Consider the following 14646-nt stretch of genomic DNA (forward strand, 5'->3'; position numbering starts at 1 on the left):
GAGTTACCCAAATCAGTGATACGATTTGGGTTGTTAAACTTTGAAAATATCTGGTAGATCCTCCTGTGTGCACCCTAACGCCACGTCCTGCAACAAAGACAAGATTTTCTTTCCAGATTGGGCTGCGCTCCTTGGGCATAATTTACTTTATAAAATAGTCTTTCAAGGAGATATATTCCCCCACTTGGATAGAGAACTGCTGCTACTTGGAGCTGCACAGTTAACTTGATGCTCCAAATCAGGAGGATCTCTTAAGACATATGTGGGATGCGTCCTCCGAATTTGCAAAATGTAACCTTTGATTGTTGGCTGCTTACCTACTGCCTACACAAGTACATTCAAAGGCACTCAGGCCTTGAGAATAAAGACTTGTTGCTTGGTAATCCTACTAGGGAAATACAGTTCTCACAGGTCTTCTGATGTAAAGGCAGCAGAGGAAGGCGGCTGTGGCTTTGAGAGGGCTTGTAAACTGGTAATGACTCCCTCAAACACAGACATGAGAACGTCTTGGCCATCCCAAGCGACAGCAAGACATGTGTTTTGGTAATCATCAGGCCTGTCCTTAAGTTTTACTCTGTTCCTATGTGGAAAAACCTCCTCCATTAAGTAATGGTACTTAACCTGGGTGGAGCAGAAATGTTGGTGTGTATTGTGAATTATTTATAATATAGCTGGTCAAATTCCTTCAACCACATTCTTCCTCCAGTGTGATGCTGCCGGTACAGTGTCATGGGAGGCTTTAGGGAACCCAGTTAACAATCCTACCCGATGTTAAGTTGCCTCGGCTGGTGTGTGCATGTTACAAAAGGGTCTTTCATTCCAAGAACACATGATGTGTGTGGTATGAAAAGCCACATGTGCATCTAAGACCACAGGGGGAAAAAGACAGTTTTTCTTTTCATTGTATTAGATCTAGTGAGAAGTGTGTCCCCTGGCCAGCCTCATGTGACTGTGAAAGAGCCTGTTGTAACACACTGATACGAGGGGACAGAAGTGAGATTGACTTAGATGGGAGAGCTGGCTCTGAATTTCCTCATTCTCATGTGGTTAATTCTCACCGTTAATTAAACTCTCGCTTTTAAAAGCTTTAATAATTCTGATACCAAAAAGATGAATGGCTTTTAAAAATGAAGTTTGTAGTGCTACCCGAGAAGCATTTGCCAAAGCAGCAGGATGCGTTGCACCTTGCTCAAAGCAAAGGCAAGCGCACAGATGTATGGATGGCCTCCCTTCCTCTGAGATCTCCTGGATTAATCTTGGCTCTTTGGTTTGGCTCTATCATGACCTGCTGTCTGTCACCCAGCCATGGCAAAGTAGACTCAGGGTGCTTGGAAACATTGTCAGGGTTAGGCATCAGGACCAAACACTACCAGCTGGAACATTCCTTTTACAACAGACTTTAATACCTTTTTTTTTTTTTTTTTTTGTAGTTTGAAAGAAACTGGATATCCTAGAAAATGTCCTTCAGAAAAGCTTTCTTCTTAAGCCTGCATACTAACAGAGCACTTTCAGTTTATTTCCATCCATGGCCCCTTTCATGGCAATCACAACGTGTCCCTCACTTTCTGTACTAACATGACTATAGCACTTTAAGGGAAAATGAGTTTTGTTATTAACTTCATAGCGGTATGCTGTAGGGACAAGGTAAAAAGTTTAAGTAGGATTACTGCTTCAAGGAAAAAATGTTTATCAAGAAGTGCTCAGCCTGTCTCGTTAAAAATAATAAAGCACTCTGAGGACGAGAATGTTCTTTGGTTGCGCAAGCTACTGCAGAAAGCACTCTATTTCATGGCTCTGGCTGCTGAAGTTTAGAAGCCACTATAGTATATGGATTGGGGATTATTTTTCAAGCACTTACAACATTGTTTTACAGTGCGGTAAATGTGCCAGTCCTTAGTCTCTGCAATGTATATGCAAGCTTGGAAGCAGCTCTACTAACCAGCTTTCTCCTTGTGCTCTCATACCTGAGTAATTCAGAAATAATCCAGCCCCGTTTCCTCCTTTTCCCTGCCCCCACCCCCCTTTCTGTTTGTGGAGAGATGGGGTTTGGGAAGGAAAAAGTGTCCCAGTTTTTGACAGTTTGGGAGATTGGTGATAAAAATGCAAGAGCTGCAGCTGCTTCATTGTGCGTATCACTGGTTCCTGTTGAAAGGCTTGAGCTGAAAGAAACCTGTTTCCAGCAGGAATTTAACAAAGAGTGGACGATAATTTCTGGCAGCGAGCTGTCTTCCACCTGACATGATATGTGGTACCCTAACACACGTACAGAGTCCGACAACAAGCCACCAGGCATGACACACTGACGTCAGTATTCATATTCCCCTCTATAAGTCCTTTAAATCTTGATTTCTCTTAAATGAATTATGTTCTCTGTAACGTTCATAATGGACTCTTTTCTTTCTCCATTAAAGTCTGTGTCAGCATTCTCCTTCGCTGTGTTTTGCCTCAGGGCTCTTGATGTATACAAAGACTCCTCTGTTTTCTGCTCTTAGTCACACGCTTTCACTCTTAACCTCAGCGCTATAAACTAAACATCCACCCACTATGGCTGGAGATGACCCTGTTTACGTCTGCTGCTCAAATCACGACAGCAACAGTCATGAAAGTATGTTTTCATGGAGACAGTTAGCTCTTAACAAGAGGACAATGAGGCTTGACTTCTTGTAACACTACTAGTTTTTGCAAAAATTTGAAGAGAAATAAATAGCCAGGAAAAGTTAATGGAATCTGTAAAGAAATGTCTTCTTTCGGTCATTTTACTTCACCACCTTTTTAAATTACTGTAGATGATTTGTTGTAGCAGTCCACTGTGGTATTGGGACACACCAACTCAATCTGAGACAGCACAGGTAGGGGAGTGGGGCCTACGTCACCACCTCAGGGCTGGTCATGGTGATGGGCCTGGACCACGACTCTCCGCTGTGCCAGCAGTGAGTGCAGAATGGCAGGGACACCTACACCGCTGAGAAATTCCCATTTTTGGATGCCTTTGCTACCAGCCTTACTGCTGCGACTGCTAAGTGGGGGGCTGGTTGAGAGGATGGCTCTTCCTAAGAGACCACCAGCCCATAGGAAACAGGGTGAACAGCGATGGGTTTGGGAACACGAGGGAAAGGGGCAGGAACACTGATAATTCACGGTGTGGGGCAACTCTTTTTGCAGCTGGCTGAAACAGGCTATCAAGCTGGAGCCAGGCTTACTTCTCTGCCAGAACAACTGGCTGAGGAGCGTGGTGGGATCAAGGTGCAGTTCTCCATGAGGGGCTGCTGCTCTCCTGGCTGGGTCTCAGCCAGTGCCACTGGAGGCAGAGCAGTCCTGGAGGAGGGTCCCTGCTCTGACCCCCTGCCCTGCCCTGCTCACTTGCTGGGCTCCCCCTTCCCTTTCATCATTTAGCAAGAAGGTGCTGAGATGCTGTTATTATAAAAAGGATTTCAGAGTCTTCCGACAGGTCTTCCCTGTGACCCTGCCCATCACTCCCAGTGCTGGGGCAGCAGCTTGCCGGTGCTCCCCCCGCTGCTCCCCTTTGCACAGGGAGGCCCGGGGCTCTGCAGCTGGCAGCCAGCAGCTCGCTTGGTCTCCTTGGTGCTCACACACAGCCCTCCTACGACAGGACAGGGTCACAGAGCTCATTTTGCCTGTCAGTGCAAGCATGCTCCCGATAGAATACTTGCTGGCACTTTCATTAGTCTAAATATCCCAAGTGAATGCCTTTCCACCATTTCCCTCGGGAGACTGCTGTACCTACTAATAAATCTCACTGACAAAAGGTTTTCCCCAATATCCATCCTAACTTCTTTCTCTCTTAATTATATTCTAATACCCTAGTTGTATGTCCTTGTGCCACTGTGCAAGGAAACCTTACCAAAGTCATTTCTATAACTAATGCACCTCAGAGCCCACTGAACTCCTTGGCAGAAGCTCCTGCTGACTTCAGGGTACTTACAGCTCTGCCTTCCCCCGTGGTGCAAGCCTATATCCCTGGAGCCTGCATGGTGTGGCACAGGGTCAGTGTTGTCACCCAGCCCTTTCACTGGTGCCCTCATCCCCTTTCTGCCTGGGGCCACCTCACTTCCATGAGGGTCCAAAAATGGAAAACAAGATCTATTAACCCAGGATATTTTTTAGGCTTTCAGAGGTGCCCAGCACCCCTGCCTGCTGGCTCTGGCAGCTTGCAGGATCCAGGGCTGAGGCTCCAGCAGGATGGGTTGGTGCATATGTCCTGGAGGCAGCTCACCTGGGAGCAGCAGCCTGGCTCCACCACCCAAGTACCGCCGGTCTGGCAGCTATGGCTGCGTCCCTGCATGGCAATATATCTGCCTGGGGTTACGCTAGGAACAGCAACATGACATTCATTGCTGCGCAGTCGGATGTAGTAAAGCATTTTCCTTCGTTTCCTTCTCTGTATGATCGTGAGTCATGTTTCCCGGGAGCAGATAACAGGGGAAACCAAACAGTGCTTCGAGTTGCACCCAAACATGAACAAATACTTAATCAATCAGGGATTTATGAGGAAAAGAAATGTTTAATGATGTAAGCTGCTATTTGGAACTGACATCACATGGTCCTAATGCCCCCATCTGAACTAGGCACTCTTTCTTCAGGTAGCCTCACCCACAGAAACAAAACCCTCCTCACTCCCATGCAGTAGTTCACTTGCCCTTTGGAAAAGCAGAACCAAAGTAGAGCACCTGGCTTTGCTCCAACTGCCCACGAAGTCCCTTGCTGGAGGGGGGCTACCACAGCCCCCATCTACAGCAGATCGCTCCGTGACATGGCAGATGTAGCTTGCAATTGCTAATATCCCACTGTGTTGTGACCTTGAGTTAAAGGTGCCTGGAGTCAGTCAACCAATTTGGCACTTTATCAGAGTGGCTACAACAGAAAAAGGAGGAGGATGGGCATGGGAATTATTACACCCTGTCGTTAAGCTCTCTTGAAACATAGGGCACAAAATTAGATCTAGCAAGGGGCATAGGTGCTTACCTGTCCCTTTTAGTATTGAAGTCCACACCCACAGTCTCATCCAGCTGCTGCCTAACCCTGGAAGGGCTTTTCACATTCAAGTTCCCCAAAACCCTAAAATTCTGCCTGAAGACAATGAATGTCTCGGGATCAATCTCATGCCAAAGTCCCATGTGATCTACTAAACTGGTGCTTTTTTGCCGCTCTCATTTGAGGTATCTGTTGGGGCAGCCTGTTTCAGGACACGCCACCAAAGCAGGGCTCACAGAAGATGCCGGGGAGGATGATTCTTCCTCTGCTGTCAGCCAATAACTCACATTTGAGCACTCATCAGAATCGCTGTCAGCTGCCAGACAGGATCTGAGGCTGGTGCTCTCTGCTCCCAGAGGAGTACCTTACACGTGACTGGTCAGGATGGGTTGTCTGAACTCCTCCTGTTGAAACTATCACGCTTAGGTATTTTGGAGGCCAGAGAGCAGGGAAAGAGAGGGAATACAAGCATTTTAGGGCTAGCAAAAGCATAGTGTGAATGTAAAATCTGCGTTCCTGTTTACAGTCAGTTGACTTTGAGGGTTCAGTCTTTGAACCAGATTTGAGGGAGGTTTCCTTGTGAAGTATTCAAAGTCTGGGCAGAAGTGTTTTACTGGACACTCTTCTCATTTTCTTTGTGCCTCCGTGGCCCCCCCAGCTGGCTCCCCACTGAGGACACCAGCCTGGGTGTCCTCTGCTCTTAGACATCTGCTGGTTTTTACATTGCCTGAGGGGCAGTGTAGGTGCCTGGTTCAGGGTGGTGGAGCTGATGGAGCAGCTAGGCACCTAAAAGTTGGGTGTTGCAGAGTTCAAAGTTAAGATGTTAACTTCCCTTTGTCTTTGTGCTTCTACTTACTTATTACTGAGCAAAACAGGGTAGTGCATTTTGTTAATCTCAGAATAGACACAGTTCTATAATGGGACATTACTTCTGTGCATTGCTCTTCTTTGTCTGCGATAAGATATAGTTTCTCATGTCTCTTTTTTTTTGAGTTGGTACTTGTCCAGAGCACTTCTTCATCTTGCCAGCTAGTGATTAATTGGCTGTACTGAAAGGTTCAACACTTTTCTGTATGTTTATCAGAGGAGGTAGAGGAATGTGTGCTCTATATAGAGTAAAAGCATGCCCTAAGTGGGTTTAAAAATGGGTCATCACTTGTTCATTTTAGAATCTGTGCCCTTAAAACACATAAGGAAAGGTGCCCTACCTTTTTGATACCATTTTTTTTAAAACTTAATGAGTGAGAATCTCAGTGGGAAGTTCAGAGACGTCTGTTTATCTTCAGGTGAACACAGTACAGACAGCTCAAGCACAAACCTCCTTGTCCTACCCCAGTGTTGACAGTTGTCATAAAGAATGTGGTTTTGTCCCTTGTTGCAGGAATTTCCATTATGATGATAAAATATTTACCGCCTGACAGATCAGGGAGAAAAAAATTGAAAGACATAGGCCTAGGCAAAGCCTTGTCACGCACAGTTTCAGTTACAGTACCTATGCTGACAGAGGTGTCTTTCAGCATGCTGAGCCCTCTGTTAAGGTTTTGGAGGGTTAATGGTCCACTTCGCAGCTAGGACACTCAGGAACACTTTGAGCAAAGCTTGGAATGGGACCCAGCTCTCTAATTCACAGAACTATGCCTCAGCTACTTGCTACATAGCCTTTTAAAAGGAAATCCCAAATTAGGACCTTCTACAATCCATGTTGTCACCCTTCTGCAAGAGAGCTTCATGAAGCAATTTGACCTTGTTCCTACTTCTGTGTTAGCATCTGATTCGTTAGCCCTAAGGTTGGAAATTCTTGCTCTTGCAACCAGACATCCATGGTTCGTGTCTTGCAGATGACCCAAACATGGGTGTGTTTCAGCTGGCCATGATGCTTGTAACCACTAGACCACAATCTGCTCCCAGAGCCAAGAATAGCAGGAAGATTTCTGATGTTCAATTTTCAACGAAGCTGTCTCACTTGCAAGACATTTTGGAGTGTTGGTAATGTTAATAAACTGACAGGGACCCTAGGAGTGGGCAGGTAGAATTGGAAATGGAAAGGAAGGACAAAAAAAGAAAAGGGATTTTTTAAAGCATTTTCTAGTCTTGTTTTTTAGTGTGGGTTTTGTTTGGTGGGTTTTGGGTTTTTTTTGAGTGACTCACAATTTTTAAATTTGTGGTAGGTTATAGTGTTGCCAAACCTAATATATCTTATCCTTCATCTAATACTCTCTCCAAACTTTTCATGCTTATTCAGTCCTTGATCTGTCTTTTGGGATGGCTTCTAAGGATACCAACCAGTAGCAGATGTGATAGCATTTATTTTTTTATTGTGGACATCGCCTGAAAGAATTGCACCAAAATAGCAAAACAGCAACAGCTTTTGGGGGCTACCAAACACTCTCCAGACAGTCACTGCTTTCAGTCATTGCCAGCCTAATTTGATTTGAACGGGGGACTGATAAAGAAATGCTGTCAAGCCCAGGCAAGTTATATTTCTGCTTCTCCATCTGAATCATTTCTTGACTGCTTGTTGAATGCTTGAGAGCAAGTTGGGTGCCTTCCAAAACAAAGCAAAGATAGCCTCCCTGTCCCAGAGAGGTTACAGTGCAGAGACTACCCAGCATGTAACAGGAATCTTCTGTGCTTATGGGAAGCAGCGGAGGCAGTTGATCATATGGATTGTGTAGGCAGGACCTAAAGGCAGATGTGAGGCCATAGTAGTTGCTTGTCTATGTTATTGGCCTGTTGGTGTTCCCCAGCGCATGGCCCTGGGAAGCACTTCAAGTCAGAGGCAGGAGGGACACAGCCCAGGACAGGACACTGAGCCAAGACATGTCCCACTGGTTGCACTATACACATACGTAATGTTTTAAACTGAGCTTAGTAAAAAGATTTGCATGGATATCCCACATGATTCAAGTGACCAAGGCTTAGTTACCAAGCTTTTCAACAGGAAAGGAGGCTTCTGGATCAAAAATTATAATGTTTCAGCATACATAAATTGCAGGTTCATCTCTCTATGTACTGACAGTTATAAACAGCTCTTTCTTGCCCCTAGGTCAGATGTATGGCTTTGACCATAATTACATTCTTTGTAGATAACTTGTTTTTGTTTTGGGTACCAGAGCTTTTGTAATGGACTTGCCCTTTGCATTGCTGTTTGTGTCTCCTGCTCCCTTCTTCTTCCATGACTGCCACCTCTCGCCGCCAGCAGCATCTGGGTGCTCCAGACAAGTGACGTGCAGCACAGGTCACCAGCAAGGGGAGAGGAGCTCAGCAGAGAAAAGCTCTTGAGTTATGTGCAGGACCCACAACAGCAGTGTGTAGGGAGAAGCCCTGGTGTGGTGGTGTGCAGTGAAGGGGGCTTCGTCCTGCCTACCTGCCAGAGGAGGAAGCAGTGTTCTTCATCACTCTTGTTTCCTTCTGTCCTGCAGTCAGGATTTCTGCTTGTTTTTCATTGTGCCCTTCACATGTTTTCCATCTCTCCAGAAATCACTGGCTTTGTTTAAAATAGACTCGGAGTGGCTGCCAAGACTTTATCCAGAGAGAGAGAGAAAAACGCACAGACGCCAAGTTCCTATAGAGTTATCAAAAGCTTTCACTCCCCATCAAGATCTCTGAATATACCAGAAACTTGGTCTTCCCAGGAAGAGCTCTGCGTAGTCACTAGAGCTCTTCCTGCAAGAGCCACCAAAGCAATTCTGCCCCGGAGAGTGCACCTCAGCTCCCTGTGAGCTCCCAGTGGTGTCTCCCAAGATCTGCTTCTAAGTGCCCTCACAGGTCTCTTACATACTGGGATTTTGGTCTGTCTTTGCAGTGCATCAAATATATACAGAAAAACAACAAAGTTAGAGGAAAAAGGCTTAAGGATGTTTGACTCAGAAACATTTAAAGGTACCACGCTCATAAAGTAATAGATTTCATCACAGTACAGCTTTGTGTTCTAGGCTTGTAGCCATGGAGGATTGATGGGGGTCTTTGCTGGGTATGTTTGCCTTCTCTTTATGCTTTACCACCTTTTTCTAACCTAACCTCAAAGAGATTCCCTGCCTTGTCTCCAAAAGGAGATGCTATTGCAAAGTAATTCCCAGCTGGGAGCTCAGCATCTCCTCTCTACAACTGTTCCAGTCAGCAAGATGATAAGTACACGTAAAATTGAAAACAGAATCAGCTCCTTCATCACCAGAGCAAAAGATATTAAAATAGAGACCAAAACTAATGTCCTTTGCTTTTAGGTAGAGCAATTTGATTTACCTCTGGCTTTTGGACCTGTTTCCTAATATTTCTTGATCAGAAGAGCTCGCTGAAAAGACTTGAGATGGCTGGTGGGGAGAGACTTTCCTAACAGAATCAGCTCTTTCTGACAGAAAGTAAAGGAGCCTGGAGCAGGCTTTATGAGCACCACTCCTCCCACCAGGAGAGAAAACACAACAGCTGAAAGTCAGCAGCTCTGAAGTTTCAGTTGCTAGAACAAGCTGTACATCTAAAAGATACCAGGGGCAGAGGGGTGTCTGTTGCACGCCTTGGTTGCAAAGGGGCAGCAGGGTCTCATTTTGACTGGGGGCTCCACAGCCTTTTCCCACCTGCTCTTTCAACCTTGTAGTACGGTGTCAGGGCGGGAAAGCTGCCTTGCCTGAAGGTAAGTGTGGGTGGATGCCAGAATTCTTTAATGTTTAAAGGAGGGGGAGAGTTAAAATTTTAGATGAAGTGTAAAAATTATGAGCTCCTCCTGTTTCTTCTCCTATTGCTTGTCTCCTTGCTCCTCTTAAAGGGCATCTTCTCTCAGTTCTGTCACAGGTAATCTTGGTTTGATGCAGCTGGTTTTGTTATGTTCCTCCTCTTACTTTTCCTAGAAAAAAAAAAAAAATCATCTTGCCACTGTTTTTACCTGTGTGCTGAAAGAGACTGCTACAAGCAAAGTCTTCTTCTACAAATCCTGGCTGTAGATTACATTAGTGAAAGCAGCACAGGTCTTCTGCGAGGCCTGAGGGAGCTGGATGCTGAGGTCCTTCCCAGCTCCGCCACCAGCACGGGGTGCAGTGTTTTCAGGGAAATGGGAGTGTCCCTGACTATGCCTCCCATGTACGTGTGTGTGTATCCTTACTGTGATTAAGTCTGCAATTATGGTAAGCACATGGAGAACTCAACGCACAAAGTATGAACTCGTTGTTTTGAAAGTCTGGGCAATAACATCTTGATGACTCACTTCATCTCTGTAAATAATGACTGAAAATTACTGATTTCTTCATAGTATTGTGAAGATTCAGAATACTTTAGAAAGTGTTTTGGGGGAGATTGCTGCTCCTAGTATTATTATAAATTAAATCTTCGGTCATTCACCTCATTCATGGTGTTAACGCTCCATAAGAAAGGAGTGCTACTTTCATTGCTTTTTTCTTAATACTGTTCTTCTGCCACTTCCTGCATAAGCAGTGAATGCTCCTGTAGCCCCAAAAATTCTTGAGTCACAAAACACCTTTCTATCTAACCTGGTGCACTAAATGCCTAATTCACCACTGTGCTAAGTGGTGATCAGTTCCCCCAGAAAGCTTGGCATCTGTGTCAGGAATTAGCCTTAAATGTTCATGAGACACACACCTACCCCCCAACTTATACTGGGGAGAGGGGAAGGAAGTAAACAGAGTAACAAAAACGCTGGTGCTGTGAAAAACAGAGTGAGGCGTAAGAGGGAAGAGATGCAGCACCCTGAGCAACCAGCAAGAACAAAGCACAAATTAAGCCTTTGCACAGCAAGCAGAAATTTGTAAAAGGCCAGACCAGGATGCTTCTTCTTTAGTTCTTTCTGACAGCTCTGAAAATAAAGTGAATTAATAGTTTCCAAACCTAACAGGTAAGTTTGCAGCAAGCAGAAACATGAGAATAAAGAGGGTGGTAAAGCAATATTAAAAAAGAAGATTACAGACTGGAAATTTGGCTCAGTGCAAACCCTTTTTTTCTCTCTCTCTTTTTTTTTTTTTTTTTTTTTTTTAGTTACTGTAACTATAAGCAAGAAACGTGTGCCAGAGGAAATGAGAATTTAAGAAAATATAGACAGCTTGGCAGGGCCACAAAATGAAAGCTTTAAGGAAAGAAAATTTAGAGAACAGAAGGAAATATTAGTTGGAGAAATGATAGCAGCATAGAAACATCAACTTTTCAAAGATCTAATTTTGCACCCAACTTTTTAACATCAAAGCTCTTCAGTGCATGAAAATGTTAGATTTTTTTATATTGATCCTGGGGCAGGAAATTATGTGCACACTTTTTTCTTTTAACCTGTTGGGAGAAAAAAATGCATACACAAAGGCAGGAAAGAGGAAACCAATTCCAGCAATTTAATAGTTAAGGTGTTGGAATAGTTACCAGACACTGTTTCTGTAGGAATGATGAAGCTGAGATTTAGAAGACGTTGAAAGAATTGTGATTCTGAATAGCCAAATACACATTAGTGCCCCCACCTTGACACAAATAAACCACAGCTGCCTGGACAGCATAATTCCCTTTTGGCTTGAAACTGTATATGTTATTTAGAAGGCTCTTTGAGAATAGAAGTAGCCCAGTGAGAGATTCATAGAGAAGCCAGGGATCTAAAGCTGACCCAGCAAATAACTGCTTCTCGTCGCTGCCTGTGCAAGAAAACTGAGGCAGTTGGATCCTCAGCAAAGGTAGCTGGAAATACAGAAAAATAAGCCCCGATCCTTTCCTCTAAGAAGACAACAAAGCAACAGCAGGTGCTCAGAGGCCTCTCTGAAGGGCCTGGTGTTGAATCCCCACTAGCACTAAGCTGGTGCTGCCGTGTTGGCCTTGGGTTGTTTGTCAGCAAGGAGTGGTATCTGGCTCCTCCTCATTCTGTAATGTGTAATTTTTATTCTCTCCAATATGTGAACCTTCTGACCTGTTTACTCAGTGCTTCCAGAGGCCGTTCATTTCCAAACATTATCATGTTACAGGTACTTGGAGTCCCCAGTTCAACCCTTTACAGTAGTTATTTATTACTCTGGTTTGGTTTGTAAGTGCTGAAGCAGCAGTTTTTTACTCACCAACTCAGTCCCGCTTCAGAGCTGCACACTCTGCCTTTGCCACCCTCAACACCCTTGTGCAAGACCTGCTTTGGCAATTCATTCAGCTGAATGGTGCTGGGTCCACAAGCCCTTAGCCTGCACGTACATCTGCAAACATACCGGCCGTACATGCAGCACCCATGGAAGGCATCGGATCCGTCACGCTGGAGGCAGAGACATCAAATTATCCACAAGGCCAAGGATGGAAAGGGCAGCCTTCCTTTGGCTGCCTTTTACGAAACTTCACCCAAGGTTCTTATGGAGCATACTCAGGAGTAAAAGGGCTAATGGGAAGAGCTTGGTGGTATGGGGGGGCTTTTGGATTGCTTTGTACTTGTTCCCACAGTATACCTGCTTCCAATCATTGATCAAGAAGTGAAAGGCTGAGCAGCCTTTCTGTTTCAGGAAGATGGTGGAGTACAGCTCGTTTAAGCAGGGTCTGCCAAACTAGCAGTCTACCCACAGCAATGTGAGACTCAGCCTAGGGTGGAAAACTGGCCCGAGAAAACTAAATATTTGAGCAGCTAATCTGTGCTACATTATCAGTACCTGAGCTAGGTAATTAAAGCTAGCTCTTGGTCATGCCTTTAGGTTGCAGTGTAGGCATACCTCTGGCGTCTGAGAACATTTGCTTCAAGACTCCCTTTGTAATTATTTAATATGCTAAATGCATTGTATGGTGGGGTTTAGGGATATTTAGTTAGACATAAATATCCTGTGGATATGATGCAGAGCACTCCTTGGTGCAGATCACTGCTATTCACGCTTTGGGATATTATGCTCCAAGATGCTGCCCTGTGCTTGGGACAGGCAGGTCTCTGCTTCCCAGAAGGAAGCAACCATGAATGCACTGTACACAGTTGTCCCTTTCCTTTGCCCTACAGCCTGCCAAGTGCTTTGGTAGCCTCACAACTGCAGACATCGCATGAGCAAATCTTTGGATGTTTGCTCCTATCATTCCTGTTGGTTAAACATTTGGGAAAGCTGTCTATGCAGCTCACTGAAATGCAGGAGGGATCCCAAAGGGTTTTGCAAATGGTATTTAACTCATGATTTATCCCATCTAATTTAAGGAGTTCAGCCGGAATCCTTAAATTGAAACTTTGGCACTTTGGTTTAGTTCCTATCATCCAGAGCAAGTTGTCTAGCTCCTACTGATCCCTTACTCGCTACTGGGGTGCTGCTTCCCCAGCCTGAAACACCACCACCAGCCTGTGCGAAGAGTCTGGGGACCAGGAGGTGCCCATCTTTGTCCTCCTGGGAATTTCCCTCCTTGCAGTGGGGTGGGTGGAATGGGGAAGTGTTGTCTCATGAAGTGCCCGGGATATGGGCAAACCCCTCTGTTTGCTGGCCTTGACTGCTTCATGTTCCAGTCAGGCCTGATTTAATGCACAATAGTGTGTGTTCCCCTGAAATGGTCCTTACAGCTGAAAACACCCTGAGAAGCAAGTTGCTCCTTCGCAGGAAGCCAGGGAAACCCCTGACTGCAGAGGGAGGGCTCGGAAATGCTGCTGAGGGAGGGCACGGAGATGAGCCTGGGCCAGGTAAACCCACTGGACCACGCAGAAAAGTAAGGAAAATGAGTCAGAAAGAGAGGAAGATGCCTCAGAGCACGTATAGCTGTGGGACCAGTGTGCAGAAAGGCTCTGTGATTCATAGGACAAGCTATGAACTGCTGGAAAAGGGTCCTGGACCTCCTCCTTCTTCCTGAACCCAGCTCAGGAGCTTGTTCTGCAGTGCAGAGGAGCTGAGGTGAGGAAATGCCAGTGATGCTCACTACTCTCACTAAGGTCTACATATTGTGCTATCAAGGGGAAGGATTACTTGGTTTAGGGTCCTGGGGCGAGTCTGCATGTTACATGCTGTACCCAGTCTGTGCCCCCTGAAGATTTAAACCGTTCCCTGACATAAGCCTGGAGCTTTGGGGCAGGGTGTGCTGGAGCTGCCATGGGGTCTCTCAAGAGTTGGACTCATTCCTGGAGCTTAGCCTTTCTACCTGTGAGAGGGGAAGACACGGAAAACTGAAGGAAGACACAGTGCTCTAACCCACTTAAATCACACGATTCATAAATTTACTGGATTATGGACCAATACAGCCACCAGGCCCCATTCTGGTCTTACTGCAGCGGCAGCGCATGCCAAGCACGCCTTGCTCAAGAGCAGAAGCAAGTCCTCTGTGCTCTTTTACAAGGAGCTTGATGAATGCTTTGAAAATGCCAGTCCTGGTGGGGACATGAGGGGGTGCCCTGTGTTTTCAGACTCAATAGTCTAGCAAAATGCCTAGTTTGCCGTTGTGTCTGCATATTTGCAGTGAGTGTATGTGGCTCGGGAGGGGGGGTGGTGACTTTGCTCCCTTTGGTGTTGTGGTGGCAGGCCGTTTTACCACTCTGCTGCCAGCTGGGCCATCTAAGCACTGCCTTTATTTTTCAGATGCAGTATGCAATTAATCAGTGCGACTCACTGCCACATCACTGCATCCAAGAGTGGGTAAATGAAGCTAGATGGTTCTGTGCAAGAACATTGACTTTCAACATTAAATTAGAGATGTGATATGAAGAACATAAATCAAACTCTTGCTATTGGCAACAGAGGAGCAGTTTTCCCC

General features: G+C 45.5%; 1 protein-coding gene across 1 annotated transcript in view; it reads left to right on the plus strand.

Moving 5' to 3' along the window:
* The window catches only part of BMF (Bcl2 modifying factor), a 38257-nt gene extending 23611 nt beyond the window's left edge, over positions 1-14646 (plus strand). The window contains exon 4 of the mRNA XM_074909119.1: positions 14472-14646. Coding sequence (XP_074765220.1) covers positions 14472-14591 — 120 coding nt within the window. The 3' untranslated portion in view covers positions 14592-14646. The remainder of the gene's footprint in view (positions 1-14471) is intronic.

The sequence above is a fragment of the Athene noctua genome, chromosome 6 (genome assembly GCF_965140245.1).
Source record: "Athene noctua chromosome 6, bAthNoc1.hap1.1, whole genome shotgun sequence".
Taxonomy (NCBI): domain Eukaryota; kingdom Metazoa; phylum Chordata; class Aves; order Strigiformes; family Strigidae; genus Athene; species Athene noctua.